The sequence below is a fragment of the Gambusia affinis genome, linkage group LG17 (assembly GCF_019740435.1).
Source record: "Gambusia affinis linkage group LG17, SWU_Gaff_1.0, whole genome shotgun sequence".
NCBI lineage: Eukaryota > Metazoa > Chordata > Actinopteri > Cyprinodontiformes > Poeciliidae > Gambusia > Gambusia affinis.
Window position 1 is genome coordinate 16,940,553 of NC_057884.1, and position 14,119 is coordinate 16,954,671.

The 14,119-nt window shown below is 37.8% G+C and overlaps 1 protein-coding gene across 1 annotated transcript; it reads right to left on the minus strand.

Moving 5' to 3' along the window:
• Positions 1-3,581: 3,581 nt before the first annotated feature.
• LOC122819531 (T-box-containing protein TBX6L-like) lies at positions 3,582-7,121 on the minus strand. Its single transcript, XM_044096312.1, has 9 exons — positions 7,062-7,121; positions 6,502-6,670; positions 6,279-6,381; positions 5,534-5,698; positions 5,288-5,434; positions 4,547-4,623; positions 4,346-4,419; positions 3,939-4,152; positions 3,582-3,783 (listed from the first exon to the last, which is right to left on the minus strand). The coding sequence occupies exons 1-9, from the start codon at positions 7,099-7,101 to the stop codon at positions 3,582-3,584; spliced, it is 1,191 nt and encodes a 396-aa protein (XP_043952247.1). The 5' UTR covers positions 7,102-7,121.
• Between the last annotated feature and the right edge of the window lie 6,998 nt (positions 7,122-14,119).

Below are 14,119 nucleotides of genomic sequence, written 5' to 3' on the forward strand. Positions count from 1 at the left end.
TTTTTTGGATGGATGCTTATTCAGAAGCCAACATGATCTACATTCTTGCAAAGTCTTGAAACAGATTCTTGATCAGTTTTAGGTCTGAGCTTTGACTGGGCCTTTGTCACAAATATAAATACACTTTAATCTAAACCTTTTGCATTGCATCTCTGGCTGTATGTCAAGGCTTGTTGTCTTACTGGAAGGTAACCCCCCTCTCTGCAGCCTTTTACTGATTCTTCTTGATAAGTTTCCCTGCAGGTGTTTTTAGAGTGCTTCAAATCCTTGAAAACACTTAAAGTTAAACGCAACATTTTCAGGGTCTCAAAAGAATTAAAATTTTACATCAAGTCCATTAAATTGCTTGAAATTGTAACTGATTTAGTTTTGTGCCACTTTTCACACCAGTATACATTTTGCGTGGCAGCTTACACACCAGTTCTGTCTTAACAGAAGCACCAATATTTCTCAACCTGAAAACAGTACTTCTAGAATTAAAATAAACCTAGTTGAACAGCTAAAAGTAATAGATTAACATTGGTACAAGTACCATGGAATTTCATTCGTTATTTCAATCTATTATGCTAAAAAAATAATAAGTAACAAAATCAAAATATATAGCTCCTATATTTATTTAAAATATGAAATCAAACTTTTAAAAGGAAACAGTTGTCAATCAGCATACTTGCACCCTGGCTGATAATAATAGTTATGCAGCATTATTGTGAGGTTGCTTCTATCACACCATTCTGCAACAAATTATATCAATGTCTGTATCTAATAAAAACCTGTTCATAAGCATTGTTTTTATGCATAAGTTTTTAAAGTGCATTTCGAAATCTAGAATAGCCAAGAGAAGCAATATTTTAACCTTCACCATATCATTCTGCACGACATCTGCAAAGTTTGAAAATTGGAGCTTTTGCTCCCAGGTCAAACAAAATAAACCTAAATTGATTTAGTGGGAAAACTGTCAAAGCAACAGTTGATACTATTTAGTTTCATGGAATGATGAGGTAAAACCTCAAACCATGGTAAACATTTGTAACTGTCACAACTGTAACTATACAGGATGCTGGAAAATCCTAAAATATATTCACGAGTATTCTTAAAGTTCTCAAATCTGACATTCTTAAAATACAAACTCTACCTGTAGATTCTGAAGAAATGCTTCTCCACTTCATGATGCTGCCACTACCATATTTCATGGAGCGGACTGTGTTCTTGGTGATCTATTAGTTTTCTTCCACACATAGCATTTTGCACGTGAACTAAAAAAAGTTCAATATTTGTCTTACATAACCAGAGAACCTTCTTTCACATGTTTTCTGTGTTTCCCAAATGGCTTGAGGAAACATACAAGCAGGTTTTCATAATGACTTTCAGTTTACAGTGGCTTTCATTGTGCTACTCTTCCAGCTCCAGAGTTTAGGGAATTGGTTGCTTTGGATTTCAGTTAAGGAATGATGGGTGAATAGAAAAAACTGCCTTTTCAAATCATTTGTTACAAGAAAGATAAGTATTATTTGATGTACTACAATTTGTTTATAACATGGAAATCTAATAAAATATGTTGAAGTCTATTGTGAGAATGTGACAAAATCTGGAATAGGGGTGTGAATACTTTTGTGAGGAACTTAATTTCTAGAACATCAAACAGTTACATAACCATTGTGTAATCAAACTCCCTATTATTCACCAGCCACCACGTCTTTTTTTAAACCCTCAAACTCATCAAGTGACTAAAACCAAATGTCCTCCATAGCTGATCCTTCTCTGAAAGCACTGTGTACAACGATGTTAAAAGTAATGGCTTTCACCAAAAATAACATGTCAGTGAATGTGCTTTAGAATATATTCTGTCGCAACCCAACTCCCTGAGGCTCTGTATGTGTCCCAGATAGAGCTTCTCTTCTCCATCTTGTGAAACATTTACAGTGGCAGACGCTCCGGCCGTCTGCTGGGGGTAGCATGCCAGAGCGTGAGGGTGACTCCACATTGAGCTGTCTGTCATCTCTTTCTCAGGTCAGATGCTTTGCTTTGGGAGAATCTAATTGCTTTTATGCATCCTCAAGCCTCAGTAGGGTTATGTTGTTTCTTGCTTTTCCACAGAAGATTTCAGTATAGGTCTTTTTTGAGATATCTAAAATGTAAAGGCACTAATAGCTACTCGGTTTCTGCTTGCTGCAAGAAAATCTTTTTGGGATTTATGAAGCATGTTTTATGTATTTCAGCGAGTCAACTCAAACTTAAGTCGTCCCTCTCAACATACCAGGAGGTGGGGAGATGGTCTCTGACTTTGGAACCCAAAAAAATGGGGTTGGGTTGGTGATGGAGCAGCTGAAGAGAACAAAGCAGAAGCTGACAGGCAGGCGAATAAAATGCAGAGTACAGCTGGACGTTTTGCAGCTTAAATAATCCTTAGGGTATTTATCCTCACCCTCACCAGTTTGATAAAAGTCATATATAAGGCAGCAGCACGGCTTGGGATGACTGCATGACTTGCAAATGTCACCTTGTTTGTGAAAACTTGCACAAGATTGCATTCACTGACTCATCAGTTTGCATCAAATCAATACTTTTTTGTTAGTTGCTCAACTTAACTGTTAAGTAGTTGAGTTATCTCGACTACTTAACTAAGTGACAGCTTAGCTTATAACATGGTTCTGTTACAGGTGTCGGCAGAAATGAAAACGGGAGCTTGATATGACTTGCAAAGAAAGCCATGAATATAGAAAATAATACCATACATTATTAATCATAACTGAATGAAAGGGAAATTTTGCCAGTGAGGTACATGTATGGTTAAAGAAATAAAACCTTAGCATCTGATTGTTGCAGAGGGTCTATGATAGTACCTTCATGCCTATTAAAATGTTAACAAACACTAACTATTTTGAGTCAAGGCTTAATAGCTATTTTATGGTTTTATTATTTTGAAGCAGTTGTATAGTCACCCATCATGCAGGAGTGATACAAATCAGCACATTTCATTTGCCTATCTAGCTTTAGTCTTTAGACCAGAGTAGCATCACAGCAGTAAAGTAAATTCTGAATCCTACTGGTCAAAAAACAGATTTAACCCAAAGGACATTCCATTAAACACCCCTCATGTTAATAATCCAAAATAAAAGGAATAATGTTATATTTAAAGCAGTTAATTTTTTCACATTTTGTCTCATTACAACCTCAAACTTGAGTAAAATGTATGTGGTAGATCAACCACATGAAGTGACCAGAAAAGTATTAAAAATTTCCAAATTATTTTGCAAATAAAAATCTGAACCTGAAACATTGTGTTCGGTTTCAGTGACGCCAATTACTTTCAAAAGTCACCTACTAAATAAAAAATGTCATTAATGTGTGGCTCAAACAGAGCAGGAATGCAGCCTCACAAACTGTTAAAAAGCCAACACTTTTTGCAAGCAGTATTTTGCAATATGGAAGAAATGTGAGAGAATGTCGCCATCATTCCTAAGTGCAGAAAAAAGACAAACACAAAGCCAATTCTTTTCAAAGTTTGTCAAATTTATTTAACTGTATCCAAATGTAGTTAAAGGCCCTCTTCTGACCAGGCCATAACTGAACGGTGTCCAAGTTCACCAGCAGGAATAGGAGAACAGCGGGTACTGGCTCCAGTCTGCTGGGTTGCTGTGGGGGCCCTGTTGGTTGCTGTAGCGGTATTCCTGTTGCTGGGTCCCGTGCTCTGATGTGGAGAGCGGGTGAGGTGGAGCGTGGAGCAGCGTCTCTGCTGGATCTCGGTTCCTGGGAGGTAACGGGAATCTGGGGTACTCCACCGTTCTGAAGTTAAGAAACAGATCTAGGAACATGTTATACAGAACATGCTAGCATTTAGTTAATTATTTCTGAGTATTGGTGTTGCCGTTGTGTGAAGCTTGTTATTATATTCTATCATGATTGGATGCTTATTTGTCACCTATATTAGATTTTCGAACCTGTAAGGTTGGTAGGCGGTGGATGCAGGCACCAGCTGTTCTTCACAGCCGTAGTCGTACTCCTGCTGCTCCAGGCGCTCAGTGTGGACGCTCTCTGACGAGTCCTGCTCCGGGGCCCAGGGGGAAAGGTGACCCGCCTTCAGTGACTCCTGTGTAGAGGCTGGCTTCTTTCTGACCTGTGCTGACTGAGAGGTAGAGGGCATCCTCTGCAGGCCTGACAAGGAAATACAACATCTATTTTTGAGATATATTCATCCATGCTACCTTGTGGTCATTTCAGAGCCTCAGGTTTGAACGCAGGTTGCTAGCTCTGCAGGGAACCTATCATAATCACAGTACATGACTATTTTGGTGCATTAGCAACAGTTTGTATTCAGTTTATTTGGGTAAAAAGAAAAAGAAAATACCTGCTGCTCTGTGAGAAGGACTTTTCCTGTCTTCGATGTACTTTTTTGCAGGAGAACCTTTATTTGAACGGCATCTGAAAAAAAACCCAGTAGTGTCATAATTACCGTAATTTTAACAGAAACTCTGAAGGACACATACAGGCAGAGGAAAATACCTGAAGAGGGATCTGCTAATGTCTGACAAAATGCCAAAACATGTACCTTTTACTGTGAGAATGAGTGCCTCCTTCCCTAAATCCTTTTGCAAATGGATTGTGATCAATCTTCAGCCTGGTAATCTAAACAAAGACAGGAGAAAATAAATCCCATTGCATTCATAGGAAACAGAAATACAATTGTCAAGCAAATCAAAAATTCTCCTTCTAAACGGACATTATTCAGTCTGGTTTGTGCACATCTATCAGTATGTGGTTTGGCTCAGAATGGCTCCAAACTGCAACAAACAACCAGACCTACAGAGAAAACCATCAGCCCTGACTTTCTCTCCATCCACGACTTGTACAGGTCAAAACAGGGCAGCTAACATCTCTCTACATCCTGGACACAAACTGTTTAGATGTTTATTTAGAGGAAAGCATGAAAAATTGTCATTCGCAAAAATAAGCCGCCACAGAGACGACTTCTTTCTCCAGACTGTTTCTGTCATGAAAACTAACCAGCATCCACATTGAATTCATGAATATTTGCACTAATTTAATCCTGTTTTTCTCTTTTGTGAAAACTCTGCATATTTAAGAAATTAATATCTCCCAAATATTTTATTTATACATTTATGTTTAAAATGTCAGGAAACACCATGTAACCAAACTCAAATTCCTTGTTTGTGTGCACCAACTTGGCCATATTCAGATTGATTCTGATACTTTCAGAGAAAAGGTTCAGATGGTCTACAAACTTCTTTTACGCACTGCACATAGGAAAGACGTGACGTTTTATTGGTACCTTTGGATTTTGGTAAGCCGTAACAGCAGTGAAAACCGTCTCTGGGAACGAGAAGGTCTGAAACGATCCCCAACACACAGTGTGTGGACTGTCCGCCTGTATCACATGAAACCGTGGGTAGTAACGATGCATGGAGTGAAGGATAATCTAAAAGGCAAAACAAGGAAAGTGAGAATAAGTCACCCAGCATGAGGAGAGTTAAATGTTTTATTTTAAGATTTAAGGTGTGAAAACAGTGTTTTTTACATGGCCATGCTGATCCAAGGTGTTGTTGGTGAGCTTCATCTTGAGGAAGGACAACGACTGCTTCATCCAGTGACTTCCTACAGCGGGGGAGTCTGGGTGAATGTATGTCCGACATGGGGGCTGGGGCTCAGACTTCCCTGCGACCTCCCACTGCTCCTTCTTCCACTACAGAGAGACAGATGGGGGGGAGGGAGAGGTCCAACATTACCACATGAGAGACCTCAGGATATCAGTAATTAATCAAGATGCTCCAAGTAGCGAAAAAAAAAAAATCCATTTTAATTTCTCTTAATGTTGGCATATTTCCAGGACTGTGGCAATACTATTATTTTTCTAAAGGAAAGTAATAACTTAGTTTTACATCTTGATCTTCGCAGAACCCCCCCCCAAAGCTCTCCTGGAGAGGTTTGATTTGCACTACACTGTCTTCAAGTGCATGTTGACAGCAACCGCTTCGACCAAATGGGCCGCAAAAAAACGATAGGGGCTGACTGATGGCAGACTGCTCCTTGTTCATCGACTGTGAATGAGGCCGGGATGCTAATTGATTGGGCTTCCAGCTGGGAATGCACAAACAGGAAGCAATGAAAGGCTTTGATATGCAGCAGTGAACGGTCGCAGGCAAACAGGGCAGAACTGTGTCTGACTGCCAACTGCTGTCTCTTATATTCAGCAGCCTGGTGGGTTAAATCCACAGAGAGAGGAAAAAAAGAACATGCTGGGGATGTGTTGAATATGATCATACCTTGTATTTGACATTGTCTGCAGGGACGATATCCACCATGACGACATAATTTGCAAAAGGCTGAAGCCCAGATAGGCTTATGCTGCAGTGTGGAAACATTCTCCTAAGATAAACAGTGTTAGAAATTGCTTTAGTTGTTTTTTGTTTTGTTTTCTTTTGCAAATGTTTTCCTCTTTAAAACAGAACTCTGCATAAATCAGAGTTCATTGGAGAAGCTCACTACCTCCCATGTTTGGTTATTATCATTTCTGTTCCAATGGTGTGAAAAGACTTCCATAGCTCTGAGTCCTCCAGGGTCATCCGGATGCAGCCTTGCTGGTAAGAGTTAGCGACTGTTGAAGACAGCGGCATGCCAGGATTCAGTCTTGGATCTGCTGGAAAATCAGTAAGAACTGCAGAAATAAATTGACAAGAAAAGTAACAATGTTCATGCAAAAGTCTATTAGCTACATTTGTCATCCAAATGTCTTAACTGCACTGCAGAAAAGTTTGTGTAGTATGCAAAATATCTCGCAAAGTCTGTTAAACTGGCATTTGTCTAGACTGTTTGTGCTTAAATCCTGATAAGTTTCTATAAAATTTTGATCACGTTAGTAAGACATAAAAATAATTTTGTACACTTAAGCAACTTTTTTTGGGATAAAATATAATAAATAAAGAGTTAATTATACAAATGCTTTAAAACCAAATATATAACAACATCAATATTAGTTGAAATACATAGGGTCAGTGTCAGAGAGTATGCTTAAAATGCATATTCATCCTTTCAAAAATCCATCTTACCAGGGACGTTTGGAATGTTACTGCATCGCGCTGTTATCATCACCAACCAAACCACAGGGGAACCACTGCTTTCAAATATTTGAACAGAGATGGGATACTTCAGGGACTTCTATCCTGGAGAGGTCTGGGAAAGGTTAAACTTGATTGGTCATCACGGAATAGGTGTGGTCTAACCCGCCTGGAGGGAGAACAGAAAATCAGGGAGAGGGACAGAATAGGCAGTTGGGAAAATTACTTGTTCTGTGTAAATTCAAACACAATGTACAGTGCTGATTTTTAATAGAAATACAGCTGGTCCCTCTGAGGTTTGTTAGTGAATATTGATGAACCAAAGTCATCGAGAGGACCAAGAAACACTATGGACATGTCAAAAATAAAGCTGTGGAGAGATTGTAAGCAGAATTAAGTTATAAAAAAACATCCAGTTGACTCTTGGTAACTCTGTAGGGATGAGCAGTAGTTTGCATTACTTAAGGTTTTGTTCTTCAAACAAATATAATGTATGGAGGAACACATTATCCTGAACATCCTATTCATCATTGTAAAACAAGGTGGCGGTATCATCAATCTGGGGGATGTTTTTCCATAAAAAAGGAAAGATGGATAAAAGAAAATCCTGAAATAAAACTTGTCCAAGATTTGAAAAGTCCTGAGATTAGAGCGGAAAATCCCCTCCAGATCTATAAGGAAATCATTTAGATCAGAGGACATTCTGAGAATTCTCTTCAGTAATCTTTCATTTGAAATGGTGCTGTTTTCCGAAAGCATAAATGACAAAAATGGAACAAAAAGTTGTTTAATTAAGTAGTAAGTCAAAGAGGTTGACTGCAAATGTCTGCTGCACTTTCAAAACATTTATTTGTGGAAAATATCTAAAACTATTTGTGTTGGTCCATGACATAAAACCCAATGACATCTATTGAAGTCTGTTTTAAACTGGAATACTATAATGTATGATTAAATAAAACTGACATTTCTTTCAAAGTGCCTTGAGATAAAATGTTGTGAACTGGAGCTTTATAAATAAACTGAACCAAAATGAATGCTCTTGCAAAAAGCTTTATTATTTGCAATGCTGAGAATGCAAAGACTCGAAGTGGTCTGAATTTTAAACTTTCTGAGGAACAGGAAGACCTCTTCCCTGCTGCTTTGAATGTGTATTGGTTGCAGGATGTGAAATCACAGAGGTAGCTGAAGTTTTAGGTCTGGCCTTGACAATGGCTAACTCTGCTTATCCTGCCAAATGGCCTCACCACATCCATCCCCCATGTCTGGATCCTCCTATCTTTCAAGTATCATGGGGGGAGAGCAGGCTCTCTTCTGCTTAAAAGGCAGTTCACAAGGATGAGTGAGAAGAGGAAGGGGACAAAGACAGAATTGCATGAAAGAATGAGTTGATCTTTATGTTAAAATCTTTACAGTCCAATTTAAAATATTTTCTGAAAGACTCACCTTGAGCTGGTACTAGCAGAGGTACTAAGCAACTTGAAATAATTTATTAAAACATGGACTGGTGAAGGATGACTGATCATCCATACAGAAGTGCTGAAACACATGGACTTTGATTACATCTTATTCTCAATACATTTACTTTAGTATGGTACTTTAATATTGAACCTCTCTAGAAGAGCTTTGATATGCATTATAATTATGGATGCATTATCTACTAGTGTCGCTGCAACCTTTAAAAAGATCCTTTGGGTTTACTTACTTTTTCATAAGATTACAGATGTGGATATCTGATTAAAGTAGTCCAAGAGTACTCATCTAAGAAAAAATGATCTTTCTCAAGAAATCATCTGTTGTCTAGGTTAAGCTTTTAAAGCATAAAACCTGATGCAACTCTGTTGTAGCAATAAATTACGTTGTTGTATGACTGTTGTGAAAACCACATTCTCTACATTTTAGAGTATCTTTTGAATTACTAACGAGTTGACTTGGTGTCCTAACAAGAACATTTGGTTTCAAGGAAAGACAAGTTGGAACATTCCTCTCCTGCCTGAATCAACTTTAGGCCTGAAGATGGAATTTGTTCTGTTCCAGCCTGTGGCGGGTGTCACCTCTTCAGCTATGCAACCACATCTGCCTCTGCTAATGATGTTCTGTCAGACAGAAGAAAACTCTGAAGAAAAGAAAAAAAAAAAAAGATTGTTTTAAGAGCCATCCATGTAATGTTTTGTCTACATTCTACAAACTGTGTAGCTAAATTGTGAAGATGAAACATCATTTTGTGCAATCCCATGGGTTACGGCTATTCTTTGTAATATTTATTCTGCATGCTCAGCTGCATCAGATGCTGCTGCATTCAAAGTATCTTATAACACAGGAAATGCTGTGGTAGCAAGTTAAGCTGCAGCTGGAGGATGCAGAGCAAAGGTACTGTAGTGTTTTGGTAGAGCATCAGATGGGGTGTGTGTTTGGTTCACCATCTTTGGATGCAGTTTAAATGAAAAAATTTGGAAGCTTCTGAAATGCTGAAGTGTTCCAGAAAAAAATATTTAATTTACAGAGAAAGAGGTTGAGAAAAAAACAACAACTCTGTACCACAATGGAGATTGGCAACAGATAATCTTAAATGATAATTGATCTTAATAGAATAATGAAAGCTCTGAATGAGTCACCAAACTTCAAAGTGAAAGTGACTTTCACTAAAAAACAGGATGTCCAACATGTTTCAAAAAAGAGAAATCACATGACCAAAAGCTGCAGTTTGGAAGCAAAAACATAAATTGGTAAAGTCTAAACATAAAACAAGCATATTCATTCTAAATTAATATGTTTATTGCACTCCCTAGGTATTACTGTAAGCATAATGTGATACATCAGAGTTGACAAAGACATTTCAGAGAACAGAAAAAAGGCTGAGCAACCACAGAGAATGTTCGCCTAAATCTTTATTTGCTGGTAATGCCACCTGCTGGAATACCCTGAACAAAACAGTTTGAACATAGATTTGAAACCAAAGAGGATTACATTGAGGTTTTAATAAAGACATTTTAATGTGTTTTATACTGCCACTTTTCTGACCCCATCTTGAGGATAGAAGTGCAGCCATGCCAATGCTAGCTTGTACATAAACAGGAAATAGGTAAATGGCTATAGTACGAGCTACTTACTTAATTTTTGTAGAAATGGTTTGTGAGACTTTCTTATCTAACTCTCTATCTTGAAGGTATAGCTATGCTGCAATGCTTAACAAAGTGGGGATTTTGTTATTTTGCACTTCTCTATAGCAGAACAGAGGTACTATTTTTGTCAGCATTTCTGCTTTTAAAAATATTCAGCATCGTTTGGCACTTTGCTAATGACTGTTAAGTTACGCATCAGCCACCAAAAGAGGAGTGGCTGCAGTCTTAGTCGACCCCCTCGTCACAGTCTAATTAGTTTTATTGATATAAGATACACATATTTAATTATAATATGTATTTAATGAGCACAAATGACAGCACCTCTTCAGTGCATAATCCTGAAAAATAGACATCAGCCAGCAAACCACTGTCTATTATTCCTTGTCAGGGTTGCAGCAGAGAAGGTGCCTATCTCCTGAGGTCAATAAGCTACACTCTGCTGAATGGATGGACCACTCAGCAGTCCATCCATCACAGGGACACACAGCAATGCATGCAAAAATAGTTCCGAAGGGTGAAGTAGAATCCATGGTTAACCTAACAAGGATGTTTTGACTGTGGGACATTGACATTTGTAGAGAAAAATCCTTTAACCCAAGCAATTATTCCAACAACAATGCCAGATAAAAAGTGATAGGAAGAGTCAAAAACAATTGCTAGGAAATTAGTAAGACATCACTAAATAGTATGCAACATTAAACTTCAATTTAATTATTTTGATATGTCATGTCATAGACTTTTATTGTTCTGATAATGCAGTAAACACAGTCTGTCCAGGAAGGTTCTCACTGGACAGATAAACAAAGGCATTAGAAGCAGTGCTTTGGGTAGTTTTCTAACATAAAACAGGTGCTGGGTTAAAGACATGGCTTAAAGAGACCCGTGAATGATGATGATGGTGTGTCGCTGTGTTAGAAACCTTGTTGTGTGCCCATCAATAAACACGGACAGATGTAATACCTTGATGTTGACATTACAATAAAAACACAAATACCTTCTATATCTATTTTTGCATCAAATGCATTCATATGTGCAACAAAATACTGGCGATCAAGTGGAAGTTTACAAGTGTTGCAAGAAAAAAAAATTGTGAAATTCTAGGGAAAAGAAAAGAGCAGTAAAAATGGATTCATATTGTAACCAGCAGGGGGCAGCACAACACAGAGAAAACATGGAAAGAAGTATTTGTAGAGATTACAGTCGTTACGCTATTTTGGTGTAGGACATTTGTACATTTAAAAAAAATCAAGCATTTTATCCAAAAATCCAATAGTTTTTAGCTGGTCAAATTAATGTCATACAATCAAAACAATTAAATTGCAGAGTTATATTAACATGAACAAAATATTTCTGCTTGTTTAACTTTTGTTTATTTTAACAATAAAATAACTGCTGTGGAAAGGCCTCGTACATATAAAAAAATTCTTCCTATTACTATTGTAGCGCACAATTAACAGTGTTACATCCTTTAACACGAACACTGGTTTCACAGGAAATTGCTCCAGCAACAAATATTTCAGCCTTCGTTTGCTTCACTTCAGACTGATCGATTGGCTCTACCCGACCTACAGGAGCCCTGCCAGTGATAATAGGAGCCGTGGGCCTTCAGGTGCCGTTTCTGATTAAAGGAAAGGCTCTGTGCACCGCCAGAGGTGCCTCACACATTTAAATAAATTTCCATACCTGTGGTGATCATTATTTAAAGTATACTGTCAGAGGGTAATAGGGTGTCAGCTGTTTTATGTTGAATCTTATGAGCAAGGATTTACAGATTTTTGAGTTTCTTCCACTTAGTATTAATTTATACAAGCGCCCCAAAACCCCATTACCTCGAACAAACTCCTACAACTCAAATGTTGCTTTTTGTCAGCCGTTCAGAGGACAGCACTGTTTATTCAGCACCTGCGCCAACTTCAGGGGTCCTGCTTTGATGTGGATTTGAGGACAGTCGGAGAGCTGAATGGACAACGAGATCGACAGCTGCTCCTCTCCCTAAAGAACACCACCTCTCAGACTTCGTTAGGGGGTTTTCCCTTAGAGCCCAAATCTTAACATTTTATCCCTAAGCAGAGAAACAATCAACTGCAGTGAGCATAGAATGAGACTGACACAGGGGGTTTTGTTCAGAATACATCCTTGGTTAAAGATATGTCCGGACCTCACCATCATTGAGATCATGGCCAATCAGGTATTCAATCTTAACTCAATATGAAGCAAATGTAGAAATGCATTTGTTCCAAGCTAAAATCTAGTAGCATTTGTTAAATATTCTCAGACATGACCAGGTTAGCAACAATTATCAACACAAGCCAATAGCAATGGATTTCCTAGCATTTCTCACTCAAACAAAAACCTCCAATCCACAAATTTCTTATTGTGCCTTTGTTTGTTTTCACTGTCAACCAGTCAATCAGAGGTGATGGATTTCTTCTTCATTCTGCCCTAAGCAGAAAAACTGCAGAATAAAAGTGAACCAAATCAAACCCTGCTCAACTTGGTTTGGACAGGTTTTCCACTGGTAGCAGCTGTGGTACCAGTCCCTGTTTAAGAACCTGCGTCACTGGGGTGTCAAGAGTGCCATGTTTGCCTGAAAACTCAACATTTTAACTTTTTGGCTGTTGAGTCACTGATTACGTCACTATAGCAACTTTCTCTCTCTGCTGCATTTGCCTCCCTTTAGTTTTCTTTTTGGCTCTCTTCTTTGAATTAGAAAAAAAGCAGACTGAGCAGACTTTTCAACTTAGCTTCCATACCCCCATTTTTACTCTCTGTTTGTGTTGTGTAAAGATCTTGTCACACTACTTTTCAGAATCTAGGGCCAATGTGCTATCCACTATGTGATAACTCCACCCACTACTGTAATGGGTGGAGTTGCTCTTTTTTTTCACATTGTTAAAACCAAAACTAATTGAAGACTTCTATGTCGTTGTTGTATCTTCCTAACAAACACAAGACTTTTCCAGTTCAGACTTAATGGAACTTATTTTCTTTTAGACATTTCAAGTTTAATTTCTAAGTGAAGCTACCAATCCTCTAAGTAAAGGTTCCAGTCTCCTAATTCTGCCGTGACTTACATAGCCTGCTATGGTCTACTTTACCCATAAAGACGATTTATTTTTCAGTTCCTGTTTCTGTTAGGGTTATTTAAAAGAAGCAAAAAGAAACCTAGCATTTGGCATTTTACATTTTCTATTTGTTGATTCTATTTCCCAAAAATCAAATAGTGTACTGAACCGTAATTTTGATTTACCTTTAACGTCCTACCTAAAGTAAATATCTTGGCCATCTTGGCCCCCCACACGCCCACACACACACTTTTGTGCACCTTTCCAGAAAAGAAATGAAAATTTAAACTCATGAACTCTGTAGAATTGAGAATAATGGAAAATGATAGAAATATTTTCTTTTGATCAGTGTTTATATTTATATATAGTCCTTTTGGCTTTGAGATTCTCAATGATAATTGAGGATAGAGAGGCTGCACAAGCCTCTCTATGTGCAGTTTCTGTGGTTTCAATACAAAAACAAGAAACACTCAAATTGAGGTTATGTAGAAATGTATTGAATTTCATGACTCAGTTTAGGCGTTAAGCAACTTATCATACATCTAAAATCTATTATCTAAAATTCATAAGTTTCTTCAGGAATTTAACAAAAGTGGTTTCTGTGAATTTTCTTTAAATCTGTATTGCGTAAACTCTCAATCTAATATTCATGACCAACTAAGCAAGATAACAAGATAAAAGTACCTTGTTTACAACATTGTCATTGTAAACGTTTTGGAAAAAATTACATTATAAAGTGAAAACAGTTTCTCCCTCTGCCTCTAGGATTACATGCTAGCACATGTAATCCTACATGTTAAGACATGTAGGATTACATGTGCTAACATTTTACATGTGCTTCCATTTTTTGGCTTCACTCATTTCT